The 26431-nt window shown below is 34.5% G+C and overlaps 1 protein-coding gene across 6 annotated transcripts in view; it reads left to right on the forward strand.

The window, feature by feature from the left end:
- The window catches only part of Bicd1 (BICD cargo adaptor 1), a 178871-nt gene extending 155273 nt beyond the window's left edge, over positions 1-23598 (forward strand). For 2 of the 6 annotated variants that reach the window (XM_031384007.1, XM_031384004.1), the window contains 2 exons: positions 12320-12395; positions 17488-17733. In XM_031384007.1, the coding sequence (XP_031239867.1) occupies positions 12320-12367 (48 nt within the window). In that variant the 3' untranslated portion in view covers positions 12368-12395; positions 17488-17733. Of the gene's footprint in view, positions 1-12309; positions 12396-17487 lie in introns of all 6 variants that reach the window. The other 4 variants (XM_031384003.1, XM_031384005.1, XM_031384006.1 and 1 more) reach the window with 4 other exon arrangements.
- The last annotated feature ends 2833 nt before the right edge of the window (positions 23599-26431 follow it).

The following is a 26431-nucleotide window of genomic DNA, read 5'->3' on the forward strand; positions in this document are numbered from 1 at the left end:
TATCTGATCTTGATTTAACTTTGGTACCTGATATCTGTCTAGAAAATTGTCCATTTCATCCAGGTTTCCCACTTTTGTTGAGTATAAGCTTTTGTAGTAGGATCTGATGATTTTTTTTTTTGGATTTCCTCAGTTTATTTTATTATGTCTCCCTTTTCATTTCTGATTTTGTTAATTAGAATACTGTCTCTGTTCCCTCTAGTTAGTCTGGCTAAGGGTTTGTCTATGTTGTTGATTTTCTCAAAGAACCTGGTTTGGTTGATTCTTTGTATAGTTCTTTTTGTTTCCATTTGGTTAATTTCAGCCCTGAGTTTCATTATTTCCTGCCTTCTACTCCTTTTGGGTGAATTTGCTTCTTTTTGTTCTAGAGCTTTCAGATGTGCTGTCAAATTGCTGGTGTATGTTCTCTCCAGTTTCTTTTTGGAGGCACTTAGAGCTATGAGTTTTCCTCTTAGGACTGCTTTTATTGTGTCCCATAAGTTTAGGTATGTTGTGGCTTCATTTTCATTAAACTCTAGAAAGTCTTTAATTTCTTTGTTTCTTCCTTGACCAAGTTATCATTGAGTAGAGTGTAGTTAAGCTTCCACATGTATGTAGGCGTTCTATTGTTTATGTTGTTATTGAGGAGCAGCCTTAGTCCATGGTAATCTGATAGAATGCAAGGAATTATTTCAATCTTCTTGTATCTGTTGATTTATCTGTGATTCCAACTCCAACAACAAAAATAACAGGAAACAACAATTACTTTTCCTTAATATCTATTAATTTGTGGCTGATTATATTGTCAATTTTGGAGAAGGTACCATGAGGTGCTGAGAAGAAGGTATATCCTTTTGTTTTAGGATAAAAAGTTCTATAGATATCTGTTACATCCATATTTCATAACTTCTTTTTGCTTCACTGTATCTTTGTTTAGTTTCTGTTTCCATGATCTGTCCATTGCAGAGAGTGGGGTGTTGAAGTCTCCCACTATTACTGTGTGCGGTGCAATGTATGCTTTGAGCTTTAGTAAAGTTTCTTTTATGAATGTAGATGCCCTTGCATTTGGAGCTTAGAGGTTCAGAATTGAGAGTTCATCTCAGTAGATCTTACCTTTGATGAGTAAGAAGTGTCCCTCCTTATCTTTTTTGATCACTTTAGGTTGAAAGTCGATTTTATTCAATATTAGAATGGCTACTCCAGCTTGTTTCATGGGACCATTTGCTTTGAAAATTGTTTTCCAGCCTTTTATTCTGAGTTAGTGTCTGTCTTTGTCACTGAAGTGGATTTCCTGTATGCAACAAAATGTTGGGTCCTGTTTATGTACCCAGTCTGATAGTCAATGTCTTTTTATTGGGGAATTGAGTCCATTGATATTAATAGATATTAAGGAAAAGTAATTGTTGTTTCCTGTTATTTTTGTTGTTAGAGTTGGAATTCTGTTCGTGTGGCTATCCTCTTTTAGTTTTATTGTAAGATTCCTTTCTTACTTTTTCTAGGATGTAGTTTTCCTCCATATGTTGGAGTTTTCCATTTATTATCCTTTGAAGGACTGGATTTGTGGGAAGATACTGTGTAAATTTGGTTTTGTCTTAGAATACTTTGGTTTCTGCATCTATGGTAATTGAGATTTTTGCTGGGTATAGTAGCCTGGGCTGGCATTTGTGTTCTCTTAGGGTCTGTATGACATCTGCCCATTCTGGCTTTCATAGTCTCTGTCGAGAAGTCTGATGTAATTCTGATAGGTCTGCCTGTATATGTTACTTGACTTTTTTCCCTCACTGCTTTTAATATTCTTTCTTTGTTTTGTGCATTTGGTGTTTTGACTATTATGTGGTAGGAGGAATTTCTTTTCTGGTCCAAACTATTTGGAGTTCTGTAGGCTTCTTGTATGTTCATGGGTATCTCTTTCTTTAGGTTAGGAAAGTTTTCTTCTATAATTTTGTTGAAGATATTTACTGGCCCTTTAAGTTGGAAGTCTTCACTCTCTTCTATACCTATTATCCTTAGGTTCGGTCTTCTCATTGTGTCCTGGATTTCCTGGATGTTTTCGGTTAAGAACTTTTTGCACTTTGCTTTGACTGTTGTGTCAGTGTTTTCTATGGTATCTTCTGCACCTGAGATCCTCTCTTCTATCTCTTGTATTCTGTTGGTGATGCTTGCATCTATGACTCCTGACTTCTTTCCTAGGTTTTCTATCTTCAGAGTTGTCTCTCTTCGTGATTTGTTAATTGCTTCTACTTCCATTTTTAGGTCGTGGGTAATTTTTTTCAACTCCTTCACCTGTTTTGTTGTGCTTTCCTGTAGTTCTTTTTTTAAAAAGAATTATTTATTTATTATATGTAAGTACACTGTAGCTGTCTTCAGACACTCCAGAAGAGGATGTCATATCTCATTAAGGATGGTTATGAGCCACCATGTGGTTGCTGGGATTTGAACTCAGGACCTGCAGAAGAGCAGTCAGTACTCTTAACCATTGAGCCATCTCTCCATCCCTTTCCTGTAATTCTTTAAAGGATTTTTGTGTTTCCTCTTTAAGGGCTTCTACTTGTTTACTCATGTTCTCCTGTAATTCTTTAAAGGATTTTTGTGTTTCCTCTTTAAGGGCTTATACCTTTTTACCGGTGTTCTCCTGTATTTCTTTAAGGGAGTTATGTCCTTCTTAAATTCCTCTATCACCATTATGAGATATGGTTTTAGATCCAAATCTTGCTTTTTCCAGTGTTTTGGAGTATCCAGGACTTGCTGTGATGGGAGTGCTAGGTTCTGATGATGCTAAGTAGTCTTGGTTTCTGTTGGTAAGATTCTTGCTTTTGCCTTTCGCCATGTTTTGATCTCTGGTGTTAGATGTTCTTGCTGTCTCTGGCTGGAGCTTGTTGCTCCTGTGGGTCTGTAAGCCTGTGTCAGCACTTCTGGGAGATCAGCTCTCCTCTGGTAAGACTTGTGCACAGAGGGCTGTGGATTGGCAGTCCCTCCTGAGTCCTGGGGTCAGAGCACTTCCTGGAGACAAACTCTTTGCTTGTGGGGAAGGTGCAGAGGGCTGTGGATCCACTGTCCCTCCTAGTTGTAGACAGAGGTAGAAAGGATCTTGTCCCAGCTGCCCTGCTGCTTCTGTGACCTATTTACTTATTTCCTGAAGTAAAAAAAAAAATCATTCATAACCAGATCTTCCTTTCCTTTGTCCTGTTATCTAAACAATGGGCTCTGGGCTGCATGTTTTCACAAACATTCTCTCACCTGATCTTCATGGAAATCCTTGGAAATTGTTTAAAGTCTGCACTTATTGAATAAGTGAGGATTAAAATTATTTCTTTTGTCACTTAGTTACTGGTCCACAAAGCAGGAAGCCAAACACAATGTCTTTATAAGTGTGTGGCTCTGTGGTAGAGTCCAGGCTTAATGTTTTTGAGGACTAGACATACCAGAGATAAATCCATACTGTATTAGTTACTTTTACGTTGCTATGATACAATCCCATGACCAAAAGAAGTGTATAGAAGAGTTTATTTTGGTTTAAAATTCCAAAGGGAGAATCTATAATGATAAGAAAGGCATGGCAGCAGGTGGCTGGGTCAGGAAGTTTGCTGACAACATTTCAGTAGAACACATGAAGCAGAGAGAGCCAACAAGAAGTTTCATTTAGCTATGAAGTCTCAAAGCCTTCCCACAACAATGTATTTCCTAAAATTTCCTAAACAGCATTACAAATGGAGGACCAAGGGTTTAAATATATAAGCTTACGGAGACTTTGACCCCCAAGCCACAACAAATGTTTAGTTCTTTCTGATGCTCTGAATACCAGGCTGAAAAGGAGAGTTGAGCAGCATAAGATAGAGAAGGCAGTAGAAATATGTCAGGAGCCATCATAGGACAAGCTAATAACTAGCAGGTGATCTTCCTGAAATGATTTTGCTTTATTTTATATCTACAATGAAGCTCTGACAGTCAAGGCCCAAGAGAAAATCATTTTAGGAAAGATTCCTGCTATTAATATGCCTTTCCTGTTATTATTAAATATATATAACAATCACTAGGTATTAGCCCATTACTTTTGAGCAGATCTCTACAGATCTACAAAGATGTATTGTCTTGTAGTGATGCTATGTGGATAAATAGATGACTTCTTAATTCTTAGTGATGATCCTATATGAATTTCTAAAATTAAATCAGTGGTTATTAAGCTCTTTTATAGTGGGACTGCTATTAGATCCTTTTCTGCTAGTCAAAACTGCAATGAGAACTGTCAGTCTCCCATGTGTCACCAGTTAATTGCCTCTTAGATACTAACCAGACTTTCTACTACTCAGAGCACATTCCAAGAGGTTGTAAAACAATTAACCAAAGGTCATAAAAAGGGAACTAATGATTTATTATAGGTTTAGGACAGAAGATAAAATATTAACTGGGTTTATCTATACCAAACTTCACTAGTATCTTAGTTATGGTTTTTTAACTTTCAGTGAACCTGTGGAGTTGTGACAGGTAATAGATGTTTAGCCAGATAATTACTCCTCATGGTATGCATGTAAACATTCTCTGTTATAAACTTCTATTTCGATTTATGATTTTATCTTATGTGTGAACTTGTGATGAACTTTTTAACGTGTGATCATGTATTCTGAAAAATGTATAAGTGCTGAGAACAAAAGAGAAGAGTCAGAACCGAGAGAGAAGAAGCAAGAAAAGAACTTTTTCCTTGCCCCACTTAGGATCTTTCTACTTTCCCCTTTTCTTAGATAGCTTTCATAGGAAACTTTTAACAACTTAGTAATAAACTCTATAATCACTTTTCAAAGTGTTCTTTTTTTCTTCCTGCGACTTCTACTAGAAGTTAGAGCTGTGCAGTTCTTGCTGAGATAGAACAAGGGCCACATTACTTAATCCCCTGTTGTTAGGCTAAAAGTGTCAATCGCCTAAGCCAGCAGCTTTTTACCCTCAGAAAAAGCAAGAAAGTTTTTAGGACTTTTTTGAAAGTTATCATCAGCATTTCAGTACAATTAGAGAGCTAGAATGTCTGGAGACCCTCAGACTTTAAAGCCACACAGAGTCCTACTCTGTGCCCCGCCTCTACTCTTTCCAGGCTAGGAAGCTCCCAGCAGAAAGAATGCCAGGAAATGGTGACAGAAGCTTTACTGGGTAAAAGCAGGAAGTACCTTGTGGAATGCTCATCACCTATCATGGTAGGTCTACATTACCTTCCCCAAAAACCGGAGTGTGTCTCTACTGATTACATGGAGAGTGCTTTTATGTTATTATCCACGAACAGCAACCTCCTGTGTTTGTAAGCCATGGTTGTAATGATTCTTTTTTTTTTTTTTTTATCTTCACACACAGTGTATAGAAGTTTATATTTTTCTAATAATGTAATTTCCCAGATTTTATATTCTGTCATCAGTTTAGTTGTCCCTAATAACACTGATTTGGTAGATTTTGCTTCTAATATACATACATACATACATACATATATACATGTATATATAAAACATATTACATATATTGCTAAAAAGTGCTAAAATACAAGTGTGGATTTTCATTTATAATTTGTTGTATCTTTTTACATATATTGCTGGGGTTTGAGTTTTCTAGACTTAAAATGTATTTATTTCTATCCTTGAAACAACTTTAAAGGTAAAGAAATGTGAGAGTACTTGGCTGTTATGGGTTGTATTAGACTGATGATGTACTCTTGGTAGAAAGTTGGTGTTACAATTGCATTTTCATTTTTTTTGGACTGTGATTATAAAATACTACAGAACAAATAACTTAACAAAATTGTTTGTTTGTTTGTTTATCTATTTTCCCACATTAAAATCTTAAATTCAAGGTCAAGGCGCCTACAGGAGGAATCCTTGGCTTTCAGGTAGTCTCACTCTTACTGCATTCACATTTGGTCTTTCTTCTGAGTTATATACATTTTTGTGTCTCTCTGATGTCTTCTCAGCAGAAGGATATGCATCAGATAGAGTAGGACCAAACTTCATAGCATCATTTTAACTTAATCACCTCTCTGAAGGTCTCATCTCCAAATACAACTCTATTCAGAGGTACTGGGTTGAGAATTTAACTTTGGGAGGATACAATTCAGGACCTATCATGCTCCATCGGGCATTATACCAAAAGAACATATGAAGACAGTCAGTAACTTGGGCTTAAGCTCCTAACTGTTACTTACTTGGGCCCTGTGCTGACTAGTTTTATATCACAAATTTTATGATTTGACACAGGTTACAGTCATTTGGAAAGACAAATCATAATTGAGAAAATGCTCCCAACAGATTGGTCTGTAGGCAAGTCTTTATGACATTTCCTTAGTGATTTATATGGGACGGCCCATTCCATGGTGTATGATGCATGGGTGGGTAGTCCTAGGGGTGTATAAGAAAGCAGACTCAATAAGCAAGCCATTCCTGTGTGGCTTCTGCATTGGCTCCTGATGGATTACAAGTTGTACAAAGAAATAAACCCTTTCCTCCCCAGGTTGCTTTTGTCCTGGCCATTTATTATAGCAATAGAAATGCTATCAGGTCCTATCTTAGTTAGGGTTTCCATTGCTGTGAAGAGACACTATGACCAAGGCAATTCTTATAAAGAACAACATTTAATTGGGACTGGCTCGCATGTTCTGAGGTTCAGTCCATTATCATCATGGCAGGAAGCACAGCAACGTCCAGACAGGCATGGTGCTGGAGAAGCTGAGAGTTCTACATCTTTATCCAAAGGAAGTCAGACTGTTTCCAGGCAGCTAGGAGGAAGGTCTCCAAACCCACTCCCACAGTGACAGACTTCCTCCAACAAAACCATACCTCTTAATAGTGCCACTTCCTGGGCCAAGCATATTTAATCTACCACAAGTCCTAAGAAAATCACTTAACTGTTTGATATTCAGTTCTCTAAGCACTAAAACAGCCTTCTGTTCTCTATAAAAGTCATGTAGAAAATGATCAGGCATAGGCTTCTTTTACTTTCTAAGCCTCATTTCTGTATTCTAAATAAAATTAAATCTATTGAGTGTTGTGGTGCATACTTATAATCATATTACTTGGGAGACAAAGGCAGGAAGATACCAGCTTACGACCAACATGGGACCCTGTTTCAAGAGTTAAAAAAAAAAAAAAGAAAGGAAGGAAGAAAGGAAAAAAGAAAGAGAAAATCTACTTGATTGACCTTTTATAAGGATCAGAGATCCTTGTATGAAAGGTGTTCAGTTCATGTCTATAGAGCACTTTCTGAACATTACAAGTCACCATTATGTTTCATCTTTCTTGTTTTTCTTTTCCATTCTGATTCTTTCTTTTCTGTCAATCAAAATCAGGTCCAGGTTTGCAAAAAAAAAAAAAAAGAAAAAAGAAAGAGGGACACTTTAGAACACATATCAAAGGCTCTGTTTTCCTTTCTCTAAGAACATAGAAGAGGTTGTCTCCATGCTTTGATATTCACTGTTGAATATCAAAATAATCCATGAATCTATCAACTTTTATTAAATATCTGTCATAGATAAATACTCTATATTTATACAAATATTTGTTTTTATACAATACTCTATATTTATACAAATATCTGTTTTTATACAATAGTTTAGTCACCTGTTATTGAATATTGACCATTCCCTGAAAGTTCATACTATTTTTGGTCCAAAGTTACACCTACTTGAAAGTTGCAACAATGTCATTCTATAATAGAAATTGTTCAGATGTATTTATTAGTTTTTTATTAAAAATATTAAAAATAGTATACTAACTTAACAAAGATAATAACCATGTGTCTTACTAAAAGGCATGTATGCTCTTTGAATCATGAACTTCCATTTCTCTTGCCTATTTTTTCTCATGCCTATATTTGAGAATATGAGTTGCTATTTTCAAAACATGAAGAGAGAAGCTAGATATAGAAGTAATACCTATAATCCTAGCACTCAGAACTGACACCATTAGATCATGAGTTTGAGGCCAGTTGGGCCACAGAACAAGTTACTGCCTTGAAAGGAATGAGAAGACCATTGAAGGGAAGGCTACTTATCTTTTTCTTTTTAATTTCATTGCTGAATGAAAGATACTAAAAAGTCATGCAAAATAAATGAAGAAGTGCCTGGGGAGAAAAAGAATATGAAAGCAATAGGGTAGACAACTAAATGTGTCAGAGAATGTGGAAATAAAAATTCTTATACAGAAGAAAAAAAAGTTTTTCTAAACTTGAGCCTCAAACTCAAGCCTGATCTTTGACAAATTTCAGGAAATTGAAGGGTTTATCTGCTCAGAATATAGTGGTGACAGCTAAAAACCAGTTCATTAAGAATGCCTTCTGTTAGACTGAGCTTCTTTTTCATGCATAAAACCAGGGTAAGTGCTATGTCTGAATCTTGACAAACAGCCAGCTGTTTAAATTTTTTAAGGCAAATAGAGAATTATTTATATAATTTTTTACATTCATAACTGGTTGAAAAAGTTGGAATCATCCATCAAAATTTATGAAATAGCTTTATTGTTGCCAGTATAAAATGTAGATAGCAAAGTAAAATTGCCATATTTTTTAATTAATACATAAAAATAGGAGAGAGGCTTATATATTAAATGAGTAGAATTCAAAAGATGCATTAAGTAGAAAAAGGCTAAATGCATAAGGGATAAACATATAATGTTAAAAAGTAGGAGTCAGAGTTGCAACTCAGTGGTAGAATGAATGTTTAGCATGCATAGGGCCCTAGGTTAAATTCCCAAAGCACAAATAAATTATGTAAACTATTTCATTGGAATTATAAACACATTATATTAATAATGGCTATATATGTATATGATAAGTATGCCTATATTTCATTGGCATTTAAACATATCCATAAGCACAGGATACAAGAAACATGAGTTGTTAACATCACCTATAAATAAAGATTGGCATAAAATAGTAGTGGAATGTAGCTTCCTTAAAAATGTCATACAGATTTTATTTTCATAGAATTTTGATGATTTTGATGGGACAGGTCTTCTGTGCTACTCTTCTATAGTCATACCAGACTACATATGGTTTCCTTTTCATCCACCTCAAGGTTAAAAAGATGTCTCTGGACTCTGTCCTCTAGGGTGAGGGAGCTACATGATAGGAGAATGAGAGAAGTTGCCATCATGTCTCATAGAAAGAGTTTGGATTATTTGGTATTAATGAAACTCAGAGGTCTAGATGGTTATCATGGAAACTTGAGTAGTACTGGATGTAGCTTATGGTGCTGAGAGAAGGAAATATGTATGGAAGATACATTTCCACTAAGAGCCAGGCTGGATTAGATCTCCCACCTTGAAAATAGGCTTTAACAAGTCATGCTTGTGTGACACTGTTCTTTTCACAGAGTATGTGGTAATCAAGGAAACCTCGCCTAGAGCTCCTCATCCTGGCAGGCTGTATACTCCACAGCTCAGACTGTATTCATATAATCCTAAATGATATCCCTAGTATCTTGTGGGATGAGGGAAGAGCCAAAACCTAATGTTCAAACTCATTCTATTCAGGTTACTCTCGCCTATCTCAAGCAGCCATTACTCCGTTTCTGGACTCCCTAAGGCATTGGTCTCTAGGAAATTGATGAATTTCCTAAATTGCATCAAAAAGATTAAAAGTAGTAGAAACCTGAAAGAAAGCTTTAAAGCAAAACCTCCTCTTCCAGGGAAATCTATTGTTTCCAGCCACCAAAACCAACCAAACAAACAATCAAAAAACTAAATAAACCAAAGCCAAAACCAACAACAACACAAAACAGTATCCCTGTTCTTGGATGCTATATCTTGTTCTGTGCATTTGATGTATTTGATTCTCTTCAGATCAGTGTCTCAACTGTATAATGATATTCCTTCACTATATTACCCTGATACTTTCTGGAGGTAACTGATAGAACTTTAAGTAGCCAGAAAATACAGTGCCTGACACATGGTAAGCAATAATGAGTTTCAGATGCGGTTGCTTCTTCCTCATCATCACCATCTCCATGGCATGTTAATGTTAAGAGCTCACTGAATGTTTGTCTGTCTCAATCAAGCAGACACGTTATCTTTGGTTTTTTTTTTTTTTTTGACCCCACTGCCTCCAACATAAAGTTAGTAATTTGATTATTGAATAATTGAGGCTATCTTGATTAGTAAATGACAGTATCTACTGTGGTTGCTCTGCAAGCCACATAATTGCTGTCTTTCGTGCTTTAAAGATAATGAGATTCAGCCACAGTTGCCTCCTGACCTGATCATAGTCACTGCTGAAAGATCAGGAACTAAAGCCTGAAAGAGATCTTTTCTATCTCCTAGAACACCTGCTTTACCTTGAGAGTGTATGTTAAAGTATTGTGGCTCAGTTTGGCTTAAAGTGGGTATAACTAAAGGTGTGTGGACCCAAGAGGAGAGATTTTAGAGACAATGGAGTCAGAGCAATGTAGCTTTTAAAGTTTTATTCACATCAATAAATTATGTTTTGTACATTTGGATTCTGATTTTTTTCTCCTAAGAATAGCTCTTAGTTAAAGACTTATAAATGTAAAATATTAACAATAACAAGCGGTGATTTCTATATTTTTTTATTTACTTATTATTATTTTAGACAGAGTCTCATTATACAGTTTTTGCTGGCTTGGAATTCACTATGTAAAACAGGATAGCCTTGAAGTCAAAAGATCTGCTTTATTCTGCCTCCCAAGTGCTGGTAGACGTATACCACCATGCCCAACAAAGTGATTTCTTTTTAAAAGAGAATATAAGACCGGAGAGATGTTCCAGTGGTTTCTTAATTTGTTGCTCTTAGAGAAGACCTAAATCACTTCTATTTACATGGTTCACAACTGCCTGTACCTGTAATTCCAGGGGGATCTGACACCCTCTTCTGACCTCTGTGGGCACCAGGCATACACATGATACATATACTATATGTACATGTAGGCAAATACTCATACACATAAAATAAAAATAAATAAATCTTTAAAAAGGTAAGAGAACATAATGTTCACTATAAATGTAAAGAGCTACCAAATCAGGCAGCTTATTAAGAGAGTGCATTGTGGTCTTGATCATCTGCTTCCTACATATTATCAGAAGGGATATTTTCAATGCATGATAAGCCATGACTACATTGGCCGAGAAATTATTTCTGGCATAGAGAGATTTGAAAAATATTAATTTTGATATTCCAATTGATTCTAAGAATTGCTATTCAACAAAGGTTAACTCTACTTTAGAAATGTTTCATTTATCCCTTGCTGACAAGCATAAAGATTACAGAGTACATGTCCAGGCCATTTTTCCTTCCACTGTACTTAAAGAAGGGCAGCATGAACTTGGCTTACTTAAAAATTGCATATCTGGTGAATCAATTAAAATTCAGTAGCTTTCTAAATTTGTCAATAGAATCTTAACTCAAGCCTGTAAATCCAGAATTTGAGATGATTTGGCTTTATATTTTTGCATATCTAAACAGTTCACCAAAGAAAATGCTTTAAGAGTAATTTTCAAGTCAACTCTCATTTTTACTTTTTTTTTTAGATTTTTTGCAAAAATATTATGTTTGTATTTGCAAATAGCCTCTTGCATGTTTCTAATATTGTGAACCCAGTGCCAGAAAGCAGACTGATTTCTGGTGGTTTATATACCTATTTTCTTGGAATTGTTGATTAACATAATGACAAGTTATACAATTTACTTAATCTAATGTGAGTTATAGTATGTGACTTTAAAGTAATAAAAACAAAACAAAGTGAGCAACATTAATAAGGCTGGTTTCCTTCATCAGTCCTGTTTATTAAACTTTTATTATATAATGAACCATCTAAGACTTCTGCTAACAATTATTTGTTACACATACAATCAATTTTCAGAAAACTGTAAATATAATTTTCTTGTTAAAATATTGTTAATAAAATATTGTTTGGCTTTCTCAAAATATCTGTGAGTTTAACAATATTACTATATGCCCTGACAATAAAATCTATCTCCTGAATATATTTCATTTTTGAACAGCATATCTATTTGCTAATTAAATAATCAGCATTATGTTCAAGTTCAGAAGTTAAAATTTTTAATATTAATAGATCTGATTTTAGAGTAATCAAAACACCAAATATGAAGGGCCATAGGAAGTAATGTACTTTTAAAATCTTGCTACTAATTTTATGTCATTAGTTTTTTTCTAATATTGTATTAATTAAAAATTCAGTCTTTTCTGTTGGCATTAGTCAAGAAAAAAAAAACACACTTAATCTAGATGTTTCTAAGTGAATGCTCCATTCCTCACTAAATCTCAGGCAACTGATTTAGTTATTGTTGCTAACACCTTTATGTCATCTCTTTGTATACATGTCTAATTTATTAGTTTCTTGTAGATTGTCAGCAGCCTGCTGCCTCCGTACCGCCACAGTGCTCACAACTAGCTGGGAGGCAAGACTACCCAACTGTCAGGTAAATTCACAGGTCCTTCCTTCTACCAGCTGCATGTCAGCTCCCCTTCCCAAGACCATAACTACCTATGCATCTTTATATGTTATTGCATGTTTTTCATGAATTGGCTACATGACTTCACCCTTGTTCATATTTCCTATGAGCATGCACAGGAGTTAGTGCTATGTCATCAACCACTAGCTGATAGAATAGAGGCTGCTTCATTTCCCCTTTGTGAGCAAATACTTGGGTTATTCCAAGGTTTCATTGCCTCCATTCTTAAACATGTAATTGTTAAGTTATTTGACCTACTTTTGTTTTATCTTTTTGTCCTTCAAATACATTTCTTAGGTAAACAAATGGAAAATATATGAAATTATATATGAAACTTATCTAGTGTCCATTCTAGGACAGTTTTAATGGTTTCCATTTTCTGTTTACTGAGTCCTATTGTTAAAACTGAATTGAAAAACCATTTGTGATAGTACATACCTATAATTTGAGCACGTTGGAGCCTGTGGTAAGAGGTTGAGTTTGAATCAGAATGAGTTATATAGTGAATTCAAGGCCAGCTTTTAATGTTGAATAACTCTGTCTCCAAAATATATAAAAGAAAAAGAGGAAAGGAGGAAAATGGGGAGAAAAAACTCAAATCTGAATTTCCCAAAGAATATTTGCAGTGATTAATTTCCCTTTATCTGAAATGAAGTATTTTAAAGGCATGTTTAAAACTTCCTAGAGTTCCTAGGCACTGAACTGGAGAGTTTGCTGACAATTCATATTTGATTTTTAGGCTCTCCAAAATAGTTACTAGTTCCCTTCATCCTGAGTGACTACCCACAGCCTAGAATCTTCCCATCAGAACCTCCTCATCTCCACAGTGTCTTTCATCCTCACATACTTCATTTCTGTTGGTACCAAGCTTCTGGAGTCTGGATGTGATCTTTATAGTCTACTTATTAATATACATTAATGTATCTTTTGTTCTCCTACCAGAGGAGGGCTTGTATCAAGCAAGGACCAACTCAAACATAGCTCCATGTGTATGTCTGAGATGAGTAGCTGTTAGTTGCAGACTATATGTGATCATGCCTTTGCTGGATAATCACCAATACAGAAGCAGTATATCCCAAGCTAGTGTGTTATGTGGTCTATTGCCTAAGTAAGTAGAACACTGCCCCCAGTGTTGTAGACTGAACCTGTGCTCTCTCATATGTTAGGTCAAGGCGTCTACTACTGAGCTGCATTCCCAACCTCCAAAGTACATTGTTAAATAGTCACTAGACAGTGTCCTCTGATTAATGTCTCTTAGAAAGCTGATCAATACCACTTCATGTGAGAGGATATTTATCTCAGAACGAATTTTTTTAGATTTATTGACTTTATTTTTTTATGTGTGAATGTTTTGCTTGTATATATGTATGTACAGCACATGTAGGTTTGGTACTTGGGGAGGTCAGAAGAGGGCATTGGATCTCCTGGAAGTAGAGTTAGAGATGGTTGTAAAGTACCGTGTGGGTGCTGAGAATTGAACACAGGTCCTCTATAAGAATAACATATTCTTAATTACTGACCATCTCCTCAGACCCTCAGAAATGTTCTTTATTAATGTATTGATGGCATTTACAGCAGTATCCAGAAATTCTGGATAATTTCAATTATATAAGTAAGTGAATATTAGTGTGAATGTTCAAGTTGATCTGAGGGGCACTCTGTAATATAGTATAGTGTTTGGAGACCTAGAAACCTGTAGTCTAGATTCCACAAAGCAGCCTCCCTCAATTGGGGCACTAGGGTAGTGTCAATGCAGATGTTCCATGAATGCAGACTACATGTGTGAGTAAATGAGCTTTGGAGTCAGACTTCTAGCTTGAAATTCTACCTCTTATACTCCTACATGTATAATATTGGAAAGCTGCTTCTGTTGGTTATGTTTATCATCATTATTATTATTATTATTATTATTATTATTATTATTATTATTATTATTATTATTTGCAAGGTAAGGAGGAAAATGGACATTGGAGGAATTCAGTGATAAGGGCCTGACACATCTGCCCTGTCTGTTGTTAGCACTAACACTTTGTACACTGCCATCCCTGACCAAAATCTTGTTTATTTTGTGACAAATCTAGTTTTCTTGGACAGAGTTGTAATACTACTGCTTTAAGAATTTCAATAAGGCAGTAATGCAGATGTATTCCTTCTCTTCTAAGATTACTAAATTTAGGTGCTTCCTGTCTCCATGGGAGTGATTTGGTGGAAGAAAATCAACTTAGAGAATTACAGACAGCCTAGTTTCTATCCATGTAGACATAGCATGTCCAAAGCAAACTTTTCTCCATTGTTATAGTTCACACAAAGAAATTATTAATACACAGAGGTTTTGAAAGGACTCTTCTTCAGGGTGGCTTGGGTTCTGAATGGTTTCTGCTGTAAGAGGATCATAGTTAGTTCTGCACTGCCCTCTTAGTCCTTCTGGGCAAGAAAGGCAATATACAACCAACATTAGAACTCTTACTGGGTATCAGGCAAGGATAAGTTCTTCACATGTGTTAGTCATTGTGATTCTCCTATGGGCTAAGCAGCTATTATTCCTCTAAAGGAGGAAGTCTAGGTTTAGGCAGACAAAACGACTGCCAGATGCCACGTATTTTTTAGTACAATTGAGCCAAGTAACCTAACACCTATGCCCTGTCCACTGTAGAGAATGGCTGTACCTCAGATAAGGAACCAGTCATTGTACCTACAGTTGGTAAAAAAAAAAAAAAAAAAAAAAAAGCATGTTTAAGTTATGCTGACTCAGTTTCTTTCAGTTGAAAACATGAGAAAAATTTCTAGGAATGTTAAGTGATTTCAGATCAGGTGTTCTCTGACTTTCTCATTTTGAAAAAAAAGTTTACTTCCTTCCCATTTATATGTATATATTTATGTAATTTTTGTAACTTTTTTTAGTACTATAGATTAAATTCAGGGCTATATATATGTAATCTCACATAACTTTTAAGGTGATTTTTTTATTGGATATTTTCTTTATTTACATGTAAATTTCTCCTTTCCCAGTTTCCCCTCCAAAAAACAAACAAACAAACAAAAACAACAAGAACAGACCCCTGTTGCCTCCCCCCCTCTCCATGCCTGCCACCCAACCCTCTCCCACTTCTTGGCCCTGGCATTCCCCTACACTGGGGCACAGAACTTAAAGTGATTTCTTAATAAACAGTGTTCTTACACTGAAAATGTAGAACTTTTCCACATATGGTTTTGTTTTTTGAAACATAGTCTTCCTATGTTGTTTATTGTTAAATTTTGTACTTTTTGCAGGCTGATTCTATTCTAAGTTATTTAAAATTTTATAATTATGATGCAATGGGAAATGGTGTTGTAGCCTTGGACATAATATTTAAATATATAAAAATGTTTAATGTTTATCACATCTGCACATCTACTAAGTTGTGTTTACCAGGAAGAAGATAAAGAAAAAAATAAGCTTTTTGAAGATTTATCAAACTTCCTGAAGATATATCCAACTTAATACCTGAAAACCTTAGTAATGAAGTGTTAAGCTCGAGAGAGATGGATCAGTGATTAAGAGCACTGACTGTTCTTCCAGAGGTTCTGAGTTCAATTCCCAGCAACCACATAGTGGCTTACAACCATCTGTAATGGGACCTGATCCCCTCTTCTGGTGTGGCTGAAGACAGCAACAGTGTACTTAAATAAATAAAATAAATAAACCTTAAAAAAGAGAGACAACATGAAGTGTTAAGCTCACTGCTCCATCATCTTCTAGTGAAAAGTTAACTTATTTGTGGTAAAGGTTGAATAATAAGTCTTCTAAAAATATTTAGCAATCAAAATCAAAACTAAATTTGTGTAATTTTCTAAGAAATAATGTATCAAATGTTTATTTTAAAAATAATTCATTAACCTGTCAGTCAAGAATGTGTTTCTTATAAGTTAGTATATAGGCATAAAATACATATGACATTACTGCATTTTATACAAACTTAAAATGCTAATACTATGGTTTACAATATTATTTCACTTTATAAGAAATTTGAAATAATGAAAATAATTTTATGTCATCATGAATGACACAACAAGTTGTTGGGGCAACTGAACTTTAATCCTTGCTCAGGCTATTGCCACATTCCTCAGCTAGCCATGCAAAACACTCTCAGAAGAAGAGTACTGAACCATGCAAGGTCCTTCTTGCATAACATGACTACCATAATACTTACTGCTTGCTATAACTTGTGCTGTGTTTTATGTTTAATTCCATAGAAAGAACTTATTTCTAACTTACAACAATTTACAGAAAGAAACCACAAGGTCTGAGGAATGTCTTTCTAAATTATTGTTAACTTATTTCCTTAATCATGACTACTGGGAAGGTCAAGGATAACATAACCCAATATTGTTTTTTCTTTTATCATTAATAGTTAAATCATACACTATCTTCTTGTTCCTTGTTCCACCATTTTGTATTTGCTACATTTTAACCATATGGGTTGGGCTTAGTCACAGAGTACTTGCCCAAACTGTATGAAGTCTTGGTTTCATTCCAAGCATAACCAAAAATAAAAAAAATTAGGAAAGATAATTCTTCCATTGATCATCCTCATCAATATAGAACTCTAGTCTCTTCTAAACTCTGATGTCTTGGTCCATTGGCTAGCACCATTTGAACCACAGTGAGCACATCACAAATGCAGACTTGAGTCCTTTCCTGGCCCTGCTAACTCAAAGTCTCCTTTACCAAGATCTTTGGGTGACTTGTACCCACTATAAAGTTTGATAAGGACTGATCTAATGACACTTTAGTGCCAATCCAAAGATCTAGGAGTTGGAGACTGCAAAATCTGAATACTTGACTTGGGGACAAGTTCATGTATCTGTTCTCAAAGTTTCTTTTTACTTTCTTACCCCCTGCCCCCGTGCTTTGTTTTAAAAACCTTCATTTTTGGCATGCTTTGGTTTTAAACTATTTTCTTCACAAAATTTCTGTTCATGTGTTTAAAATGTATAGGACAATAATTTGTCTAACTGTCAGTGGACTTGGCTGTTTAACCAGTTTGTTTTTACTAACTTCCTTCTCTCTCATTTTCAGTCCGGACATTGCCCTCAGTAAGGAGCAGCCACATTCCAGCTCACAGTGTGCACCTCTTCATTGTCTCGCCAAGCCTCCTTACCCCTAGTCTTCATCTCTCATGGATGAATATCTGGACTGAAGGTTTTTTAACCACAGAGAGGGCATTGCCTAAGATCTGGCAGGTGTTTTCTTCTTGGATGTTAGATGTACATGTAGATTCCATCATTTTTGAAAAGAAAAGAGAAGAATAAAATGATGCATAGACCCTTGTGTGATCAATTTAAGGTTTCTCTGAATCACAGATGACCTGCAATCAAATGGCAACAGTTCACTTGAAACTGAAATGAAACGTGTATTTCAGATAGCTGGCTTTACCTCCATAGCATAAAAGAGATCCAAGACAATGTAAAATAGATATGCTGTAAAATCATCTTTCCCTGTACTCCAAAGTCAGCTATAGATGTTGATTCTAATAATTTTCATTGATACTTATTTTATATTTTATTTTCTGTATGGTTTATGGTTATAAAGATAATTTCTGTAAGCAGAATTCATTTATTTTAAAGAGTCATAGTTTACTTAGTTATTTAAAGTTTTAATTTAGTTTAAAATCTGAAACTGGCCAGATTCTGGTCCTTTTTCTTGCAGAAAATTACAAATAAGGTGCATCAGAATGTTAACAATAACTATTTTGCTGCTACATGAATATTCTTTATGCAGTTATTTTCTAATCAGTAACTCATTAATTGTCCGTTATTTTTTTTAACTAGAGTCCTTCACTAAACATTTACTAAGTAAATCTAAGAAAGAGGCAAAGCTATGATTCATTGACTTAATCAAGTTTTGAGGGTATCTTTAATTTTTTAAAATTGCAGTTGAGTAGATAGATATATTGGTGCTGCTCCTGTGTGTGTGTGTGTGTGTGTGTGTGTGTGTGTGTGTGTGTGTGTGTGGTCGTATTAAAGAAGGTCAAATTATTTGAAGGAAAGAAATAAATGTGCTTATTTAATGACCACAAATTTTTTAAACTTTTCCAAATTTAGGGTCTTACTATGGGTTTCCCACTAAAAGGGATCACAATAAATGCAAAAATATATACATAATAACTGTAAGTTAGCCTTGGCTAGTTAATTTATGCAGAAAGTGTATGTTTTGTTGTTTGTTTTCTTTTTCCACAATGAATCTTCCTTGCCAAAAAAAAAAAAAATAGATAGATAGATAGATAGATGATAGATAGATAGTAAACCTTAGCTCATTGTCTACTTTTAACAAACACTCAGGTGCCTACAGTCATATTATATTGAGATAAGACATGTTCCTACTTAATTTACAGATTCTGCTAGGTAATTTTATGACTTTATTTAAGGCAATAGAATTTCATAGAAAAATTTAGTTTTTGCATTATTGAGAAAACAAGGACAACAGCTAATTGAGCTGTAAGGTCTAACTTGGATTCCTCATTTCTCAAGTGCTGCCCACATAATTGCGCCTAACCCTGACTCCTTGTCTTTGTCAGGTAGCCTTAACTTACATAAAACCATAAAGGTTTTATTTTTTTCATGTAACAGTATCTTTAACTTCTCTTCAAAACAGAACTAGTCCTCACTGTTAGCAAAAAGATGACTAACGTTGTAGGACACCAACAATGGCGATTTTAGAGCTACCCAGCTTGTGGAGGGGAAGATGTGGCATGTTTATGGAGTGGTCCACCTAAGGCCAGCTGTCAGCCACAAAGCACATTGCAGAAATATTTTTTGTTTGTTATGTTCCTGTTGAGTACCAGTCATAGTTACCAAAGCAACCCCAAGATGTTGTGTTCTTTATCAGGTTAATAATAGATACTATGGAACTTCTCATTAATCAGAATCCCCACATAGTAGTCCCTCCTGTATTGCTTGATTGTTCTTATACATTTTCCTCATTTAATGGTGTTAAGTCTACCTGGTGCCAATATTAGTGAGACAGTACAGATTTTTGTCAGCGTTCAATTAAAGACAACTTCCTCCATTCTTTCTTTTCTTTTTTCCCTTTGCTTAGCATGATTCAAAACCCAAGAAGTGTCAGAATTACAAAGTCAATTTTGTACCTGAGGAAATAAGGACCTCAAAACAAGTTGTGTCTTTGGACTGGGAACTCAACTGTGGATCTCTTCTCTGTGTAACCACTGTTGACATAGCTGCATCGTGTTTGTGAATAGAGTTGACTTCTTCCAATGTGACATTTATCAGTCTGTTATAAACAATTTTTATTTTAGTTGTTTATTTAAATATAGTGGAAATTTTTGTTTTGAAATATTAATTTTATAAATATTAATTTTAAATATTAATTATAAAATATTAATTTTAACAGAACTTTAATAAGAAGACATAGAAATTTTGAAAAAAATCTCTCATTTTCAGCACAAAAGTAGGTAGTAATTGCTAAGCAGTAAGAGACTATCATGTATTTATATAATAACATCATTTAATGCAGTTTAAACTGAGCTGTATTTATATTTATTTATTTACAGACCCTTTCAATGAATAAATGTAGAATGCTGATAAAAAATGAGTACCTATAAAGATAATATCAAAATGCAAAAAGTGAAAACTGGTGAAACAAAAATCCATGAATCTCAGTGCGTTTGATATTAAAATATAAAGTATAGAAATTCTACAAATGCTAATTGTTATAGACATTTTGAACAAAAGTGAGAGGTGATGTTTAAAATTAGTTATCAAAGTAACCAACTATTATTATAAAATTTCATTACATTGTAGTGTGTGTGTGTGTGTGTGTGTGTGTGTGTGTGTGTGTGTGTGTGTGTAAGTCAGAGGAAAACCTATAGAAGTTGCTTCTCTCCCACAACTGTGTGGATCCCAGGGATTGAACTTAGATTATCAAGCCTAGTGGAAAACATCTGTACCTGCTGAGCCATCTTATTGGTTCCCACTTTTTTTTTTTTTAATGTAAGCACAATTACAAAGCTGAATACATGAATTAGTATGCAGAAATGCTTTCTCACTAAGGATTTTCATTAAAACATAATAGTAAAACAAAAAGAAGCAATAAATTGCTTTTGACCTAAGTGCTTAGGAGCATGAACAAAACTTTGGATGTATAAACCTTTTGCATTATCTAATTCTGGATTTAAAAGAAGGAGAAGGAGGAAAAATGAATTTTGAAAACTTCTAGAGAATATGTCTATAAAGGAATGAAGAAAAGACTTATTTGGAAATTATACTTTATATTTGCCTAAAGGAGAAGAGGTACAATAATGAAATCCAACAAAAAGAATTTAACAAATGACAGAAAGTAGCTACAGAGCCTATAAGACTAAATGAGAAGGGTTAATATTGCCTGTAGGAAAGAGATATTTTAAAGTGGAAAATTAATCATTGGATAGTTATAAAGATTTGTTTTTAAAAACTAGAATGATACTGGTAGTCTTTGTAAGTATAGACAATTTACAATAATATATAATCCTAGGAGTCCACAATTCTATGATTCTTTTGTTTTAAAATTTAAAATATATTGAATTTTTACTGATTGGTCATGGAATATTTTTACTTTTAAACTAGGATAACAATCTTAATTTTCTAAGATATTTATTATTTTTAGAAGGATTTCTTTAAAATTATCTGAAGTGCAGCAACTTCATTTAAAGAAGCTTCAGTGTCAGAGTCTAAAAAACAAATATACCCAAGAAAACTTCATAAATAGAATAAATGCAATCTTGTAGAGAAGACAAATACTTTTTAAATTTTATTTACTCACAAAAATCTTCTGTCTTTAACATTTGCTTTATCTATGCTGTAGAACATGTTCTTATACAGATAAGCCCTTCTCTATTAGGTAAGCATGAACAATTGGTCTATTAAACTAGCTAAGAATGTGGATGTTCCCTTATATACTATATTGAATGAAATCCTCTCTAGTAACCAAGTACAGGTTACAAATAATTATATGAACAAATCAAATATATTTTCAACTGTGATAAATGTCAAGTTTTACTGTATAATTCAGACAAAAGATTTAATCTTTCTTACAAAGAAATCAATGGGCCGGAGTAAGGAGTAATTCAGCCATGGGGTGTTTGCTGAACCTGTGTGAGAAGATAGCACCCACTGCACTGCAAACAAACACTGATATTTCCCTGAATAAAATCCTGTTCATTCAATCCAAGGATGTCACAAATGAATTAATATTGTACATACAATTAAATTTGTAAAACCCACAATGTTTAAAACTTTTGTTTTTAATAAATCAGAGTGATTTAAAATATCTTGCATTAAGGCTGCAAAATTTATGACTTTTCAAATAAAGCAGAAAGCTACTGAAGTCATGCTAGTCAGCATAGCCAGTGCCAAGGTTGAAAAGTACTTACTTCAAAATCAGTGTCCTAGCTCCTGAGTTACCATATCCATTCTTTTGATATGATGAGTTTTTGGAAAATAAATTTATCTTTAAATGTTATTTTAATTATCATAGTCCCTAATATCTTGTAACCTGTTTTTTACTTTAATCCCCAAAAGATTTCAAATAAGATATCTCTTTTATTACTCAAGATATAAAGTAACGATGTAATTGGTGTTAAAATTAAAAATGTTCTTAAATTTGGGATTTTTCAGAAATGACAATCTGTTTATGAGGAGCAAGCAATTAACCTCCATTAGTGTAAAGCAAGAGTATAAGATGTTTGCATGAAATATTTCACATCATGTAAGCTTTCCCATATCCATAATATTGACTCTATATAGAAATCTTACTTTTGATCTTGCCATTAGGAATGAAGGAGGCTGTTACATGCACTGGGTCTCCTTTCCATACTGAAGTGCATGGCTTTATCCCTCAATTTTATTTTTACATCTCTCAGATGGAGTTATTTAATAATCTACCACATTTGAACTGAAGCTTAAATGACCTGCTGATTTGGATAATTTCTGAAATTGGAGTTTGATTGCTCCAGCAAATGTAGATTTGCTGAGAATTTATTTTTATTTTAACTTCTGTACATAATCAGCCTCTGCTCAATATACCTCTCTGATGAGACCGTTGAGAAGTAAATTTGATGTTTCTTAGTATGGATGTATGCCTTTTTTTGTTTGTTTGTTTCAAAAAAATAATTTTTTTACATTTTATTTTATTTTATGTATTTATTTATTTATTTTTTAGATAGAGTTTCTCTGTATACTCCTGGCTGTCCTGGAACTCACTCTGTAGATCAGGCTGACCTTAAATTCACAGAGATCTACCTGCCTCCCAAAAAGTCTTTATCAGAGAACTATGAAGTTAAGGGAAATGACACTGCTGTGTTGACAAGTCTTTATCTTTTAAGGGAGAAACAGAGGAATCATTGGGTTCATAGCTATGACTGTGTGTCATATCAGAGGAAATACTTTTTAATTGTATTGCCACAGAACTTTTAAGCTCAATGGTCTGACTGTTAGAGTCCATTAAACAATTTTGAAAGTATTTTAAGACTTTTTTGTAATATATTCAGTGTCTTTATTTGCATGGCTATGCATATGTGAAGATGTGATTCTGATGCTGTGCTTCTTTCCCATGTTAAAATTTCTGTTGTGTGTGTTCAAACCTAATTTCTACACTGTATGATTATTCTTGTAATGATTCAGTTATTCCAACCTTTATTATTATGCCTTTGGGGAGTAAACATTGTGAAGTGTTTCTATCAAATAATAATAATACCATGAGAACATGACTGAAAGATTAATTTAAGAAATGCCTTTCTTGCTAATTATTTTTGAAATTCAAACATTAGAGAAATTATCAAAGACACATGCATTTAAGTACAGAAAATTCTTATAACTTTATTGTTTGCTGTTCTTTTTACTTTTTTGTAGATAATCCTAAATGAATCTCTCAAGGGAGAATCCTTATCTCATATGTTTGTTTCTGTGCACTCAATATGTGTGAAAGGCACCCCATTGCTAAGGAAATAACTAGATACTAATAATTATTATCTTGGTTAATCTTACCAATTGACCATATTGTATTGCAAAACTTTTTCCAGTAAATAAATGGATTATCTTTTGTTTATTTCATCAATGCTAAATTTTCATTAGTTTACAATTTTTCTGTTTGCCATTTTCATTTATACCTACAACAAATAAAAAGTATAGGAATCACTATATGCTTATATATTTTTATCCAATATAAGATATTATTTGTCTTAACATTTCTGCATACTTTTGTGATGTGTATCAACTTCATTTTCCATTTCCAAACTCATAATGTTTTCTTAAAGGGTATTTTGGCAGGAAAATACACCTAGCTAAATTAAACTAAAAAAAAAAGTATTAATACAGGAAACACTTTTAATGAAAGGAAGGAATTATGGAGGTGGTTCTTTTTTCTTTTACATAGGAAAGAGCTAAGCCAGCAAACTTGAGAGAGGTCACTTTTACTGGACCCTCCTACAATATAAATCATAGTATATCAGCTGCTCTGGGGATCAACTGCTTTGATTCTGTTTCATTTTACAGTGGTGCAGGGTTGAGGAGGAAACAGGCAAGTATGGGTTTATATGAAGTGCCAATGAACAAAAATGAAACCCTTATTACTGATCAAATTTATGGGCCTGGTTAAAGTTGCCTCTTCATCTTTGGCACAGAAAACATTAAAAATAAAGTGTCTTAAAAATCATTCCCGGGCTGGTGAGATGGCTCAGCAGATAAGAGCACTGCCTGCTCTTCCGAAGGTCCTGAGTTCAGATCCCAGCAACCACATGGTGGCTCACAACTACCTGTAATGAGATCTGACGCCCTCTTCTGTGTGTCTGAAGACAGCTACAGTATATTAAGCCAGAGCGAGTGGGGCCAGAGCAAGCGGGCCCTCCTGAGTTCAATTCCCAGCAGCCACATGATGGCTCACAGCTATCTGTACAGCTACAGTGTACTCATAAAAATAAATTAATAAATATTTTTAAAAAATCATTCCCTCTTCTAAAAACTACTGTTTTTGTTATTTTTGCTTTTGTTCTAGGAGGTTGGACCTACAAATCTATTTGATACTTGGCCTTCTCTTATACAGTAATACCAATAGTTTTTTAAATTCCTAAAGCTTAAGAATTGGCCAGCCTCCAGAAACATCAAGAAAGTCTTTTTTAATCCAGTTACATTGACACTTCTCTGCCATAGTTATTGGAAATATGGAGGTGGGAAGATGGGAAAGATCACTTGAGCTCACAAGTTAAAGCCAGGAAGCTTTTGCCTCTGGCAATCTAACTGTCTCTTCATATATATATATATATATATATATATATATATATATATATATATAACCAAACATGACAAAATAAAACATAATAAGACAAGGCAACAACCTTCACACCAAAGCAGACAAGGCCACCTAACATGAAAAGTGTCCCAAAAGCAGACAAAATAGTCAAAGATACACCTACTCCCACAGTTATTGAGGTCCCAGGCTCCATGGCCAGAAACCACATAGTAGCTAACCATTTGCTGGGACTCCACTCCCAGGCATCTCCTTCCTTCTTCTGGTCTCTGTTGGTACTGCATACAGACACATGAAAGCGAGCAAACACCCATGTAGATAGATAGATAGATAGATAGATAGATAGATAGATAGATAGAATAAAACTTAAGAATACAATTCTATATAGTGAATATATATGTATATATATACATATATATATATATATATATATATATATATATATATATATATGACAGACAGCAGCCAGATCTAGTTAAAATGAACTCTTTCTGGTCCTGCATGGAAGCCAGCCTACTCAGAGGCTAAAGCAGCCCTATTGTGAGGTTAATATAGCTCAGCAAAGCTGTTCCTCTAAGAAAAGTGTCCACAGTTCTGATAGGTGACTTTTCCTTGATGTTTTCTGAATGTGTGTTCTCTGAAGAAGTGTCCACATTTCTGATATGTGACTTTTCTTGATGTTTTCTGAATTTGTGGCATTGATACATTTATGTTAGATCACACATCATAATCAACAGTGAGCCTTGTCTCCTGAGCAATCTACTTTCACTGTGTCATTTACTGCATTTTCATCTTAGACCTTATAATATAAGGTGAACATTCCAGAGGCATTTTTGTCTATCATTTTTATAGTTTACATATATTTCTGCTGACTTTGAGCTAAGAATACCCTTAAATATCTTAGCTTTGACATTATGACCATATTTAGAGAGGATTTAACTTATCATTCATAAAAGTAGGAAAATCTGTATGTGAAACTAAAGCTGAAAGAGTTTGAGTACTATGCGTGATTTTTCTTAATTATAGCTTTTGAAATGAGAAACCCCTTCTTTAACCTAGATTTTTTGAGGTGATAATACCCATCTTTAATCTAGACCACAGCTTCTGGTGGCAGTCTATAGTATATAAAAGACATTGAAGATGGTAGCTCTTTCTCTTCGCTTGTCCTGCTTCTGGCTAGCAAGTTTTTGTGGTGGTGGTGGTGGTGGTGGTGGTGGTGGTGGTGGTGGTGGTGATGGTGGTGGTTTTGTTTTGTTTTGTTTTGTTTTGTTTTCCTGGTATTAAAGCCTTCTTCTCTGGAATTCTGGTATATACTGTAGACCAACTAAGATATGCAGACACATGGTTTGAACCACTACTGGATTCTTCAACTTTCCATTGGTTGACAGCCATTGTCAGACTAGTTGGACCACAGCTTGTGAGCCAGTCTAAAATTCCACTTTCTGCATATGTAGAGAGATACCTTCTGCCAATTCTGTTCATCTAGAGAACCTTCACTAATACTGCTGTGGGTTTTGTTATTGTTGTTGTTTCCTTTTTTGTTTGTTTGTTTTTTGTTTTTGTTTTTAACTTTCCCACTGAGGAGGATGTGCCAGCTAACAATAGTGTTCTACAATGTTTGTCATGTTTCCTGCTTTGTCTCATACCTACCAGGTGAGAAGTAGCTGCAGTTTACCTAAACCCAGCATGAAGCCACAAAGCTCTTGTTTCCTAAAATCTTTCTTCC

Source organism: Mastomys coucha, unplaced genomic scaffold, assembly GCF_008632895.1.
Source record: "Mastomys coucha isolate ucsf_1 unplaced genomic scaffold, UCSF_Mcou_1 pScaffold20, whole genome shotgun sequence".
In the NCBI taxonomy this organism is placed as follows: Eukaryota; Metazoa; Chordata; class Mammalia; order Rodentia; family Muridae; genus Mastomys; species Mastomys coucha.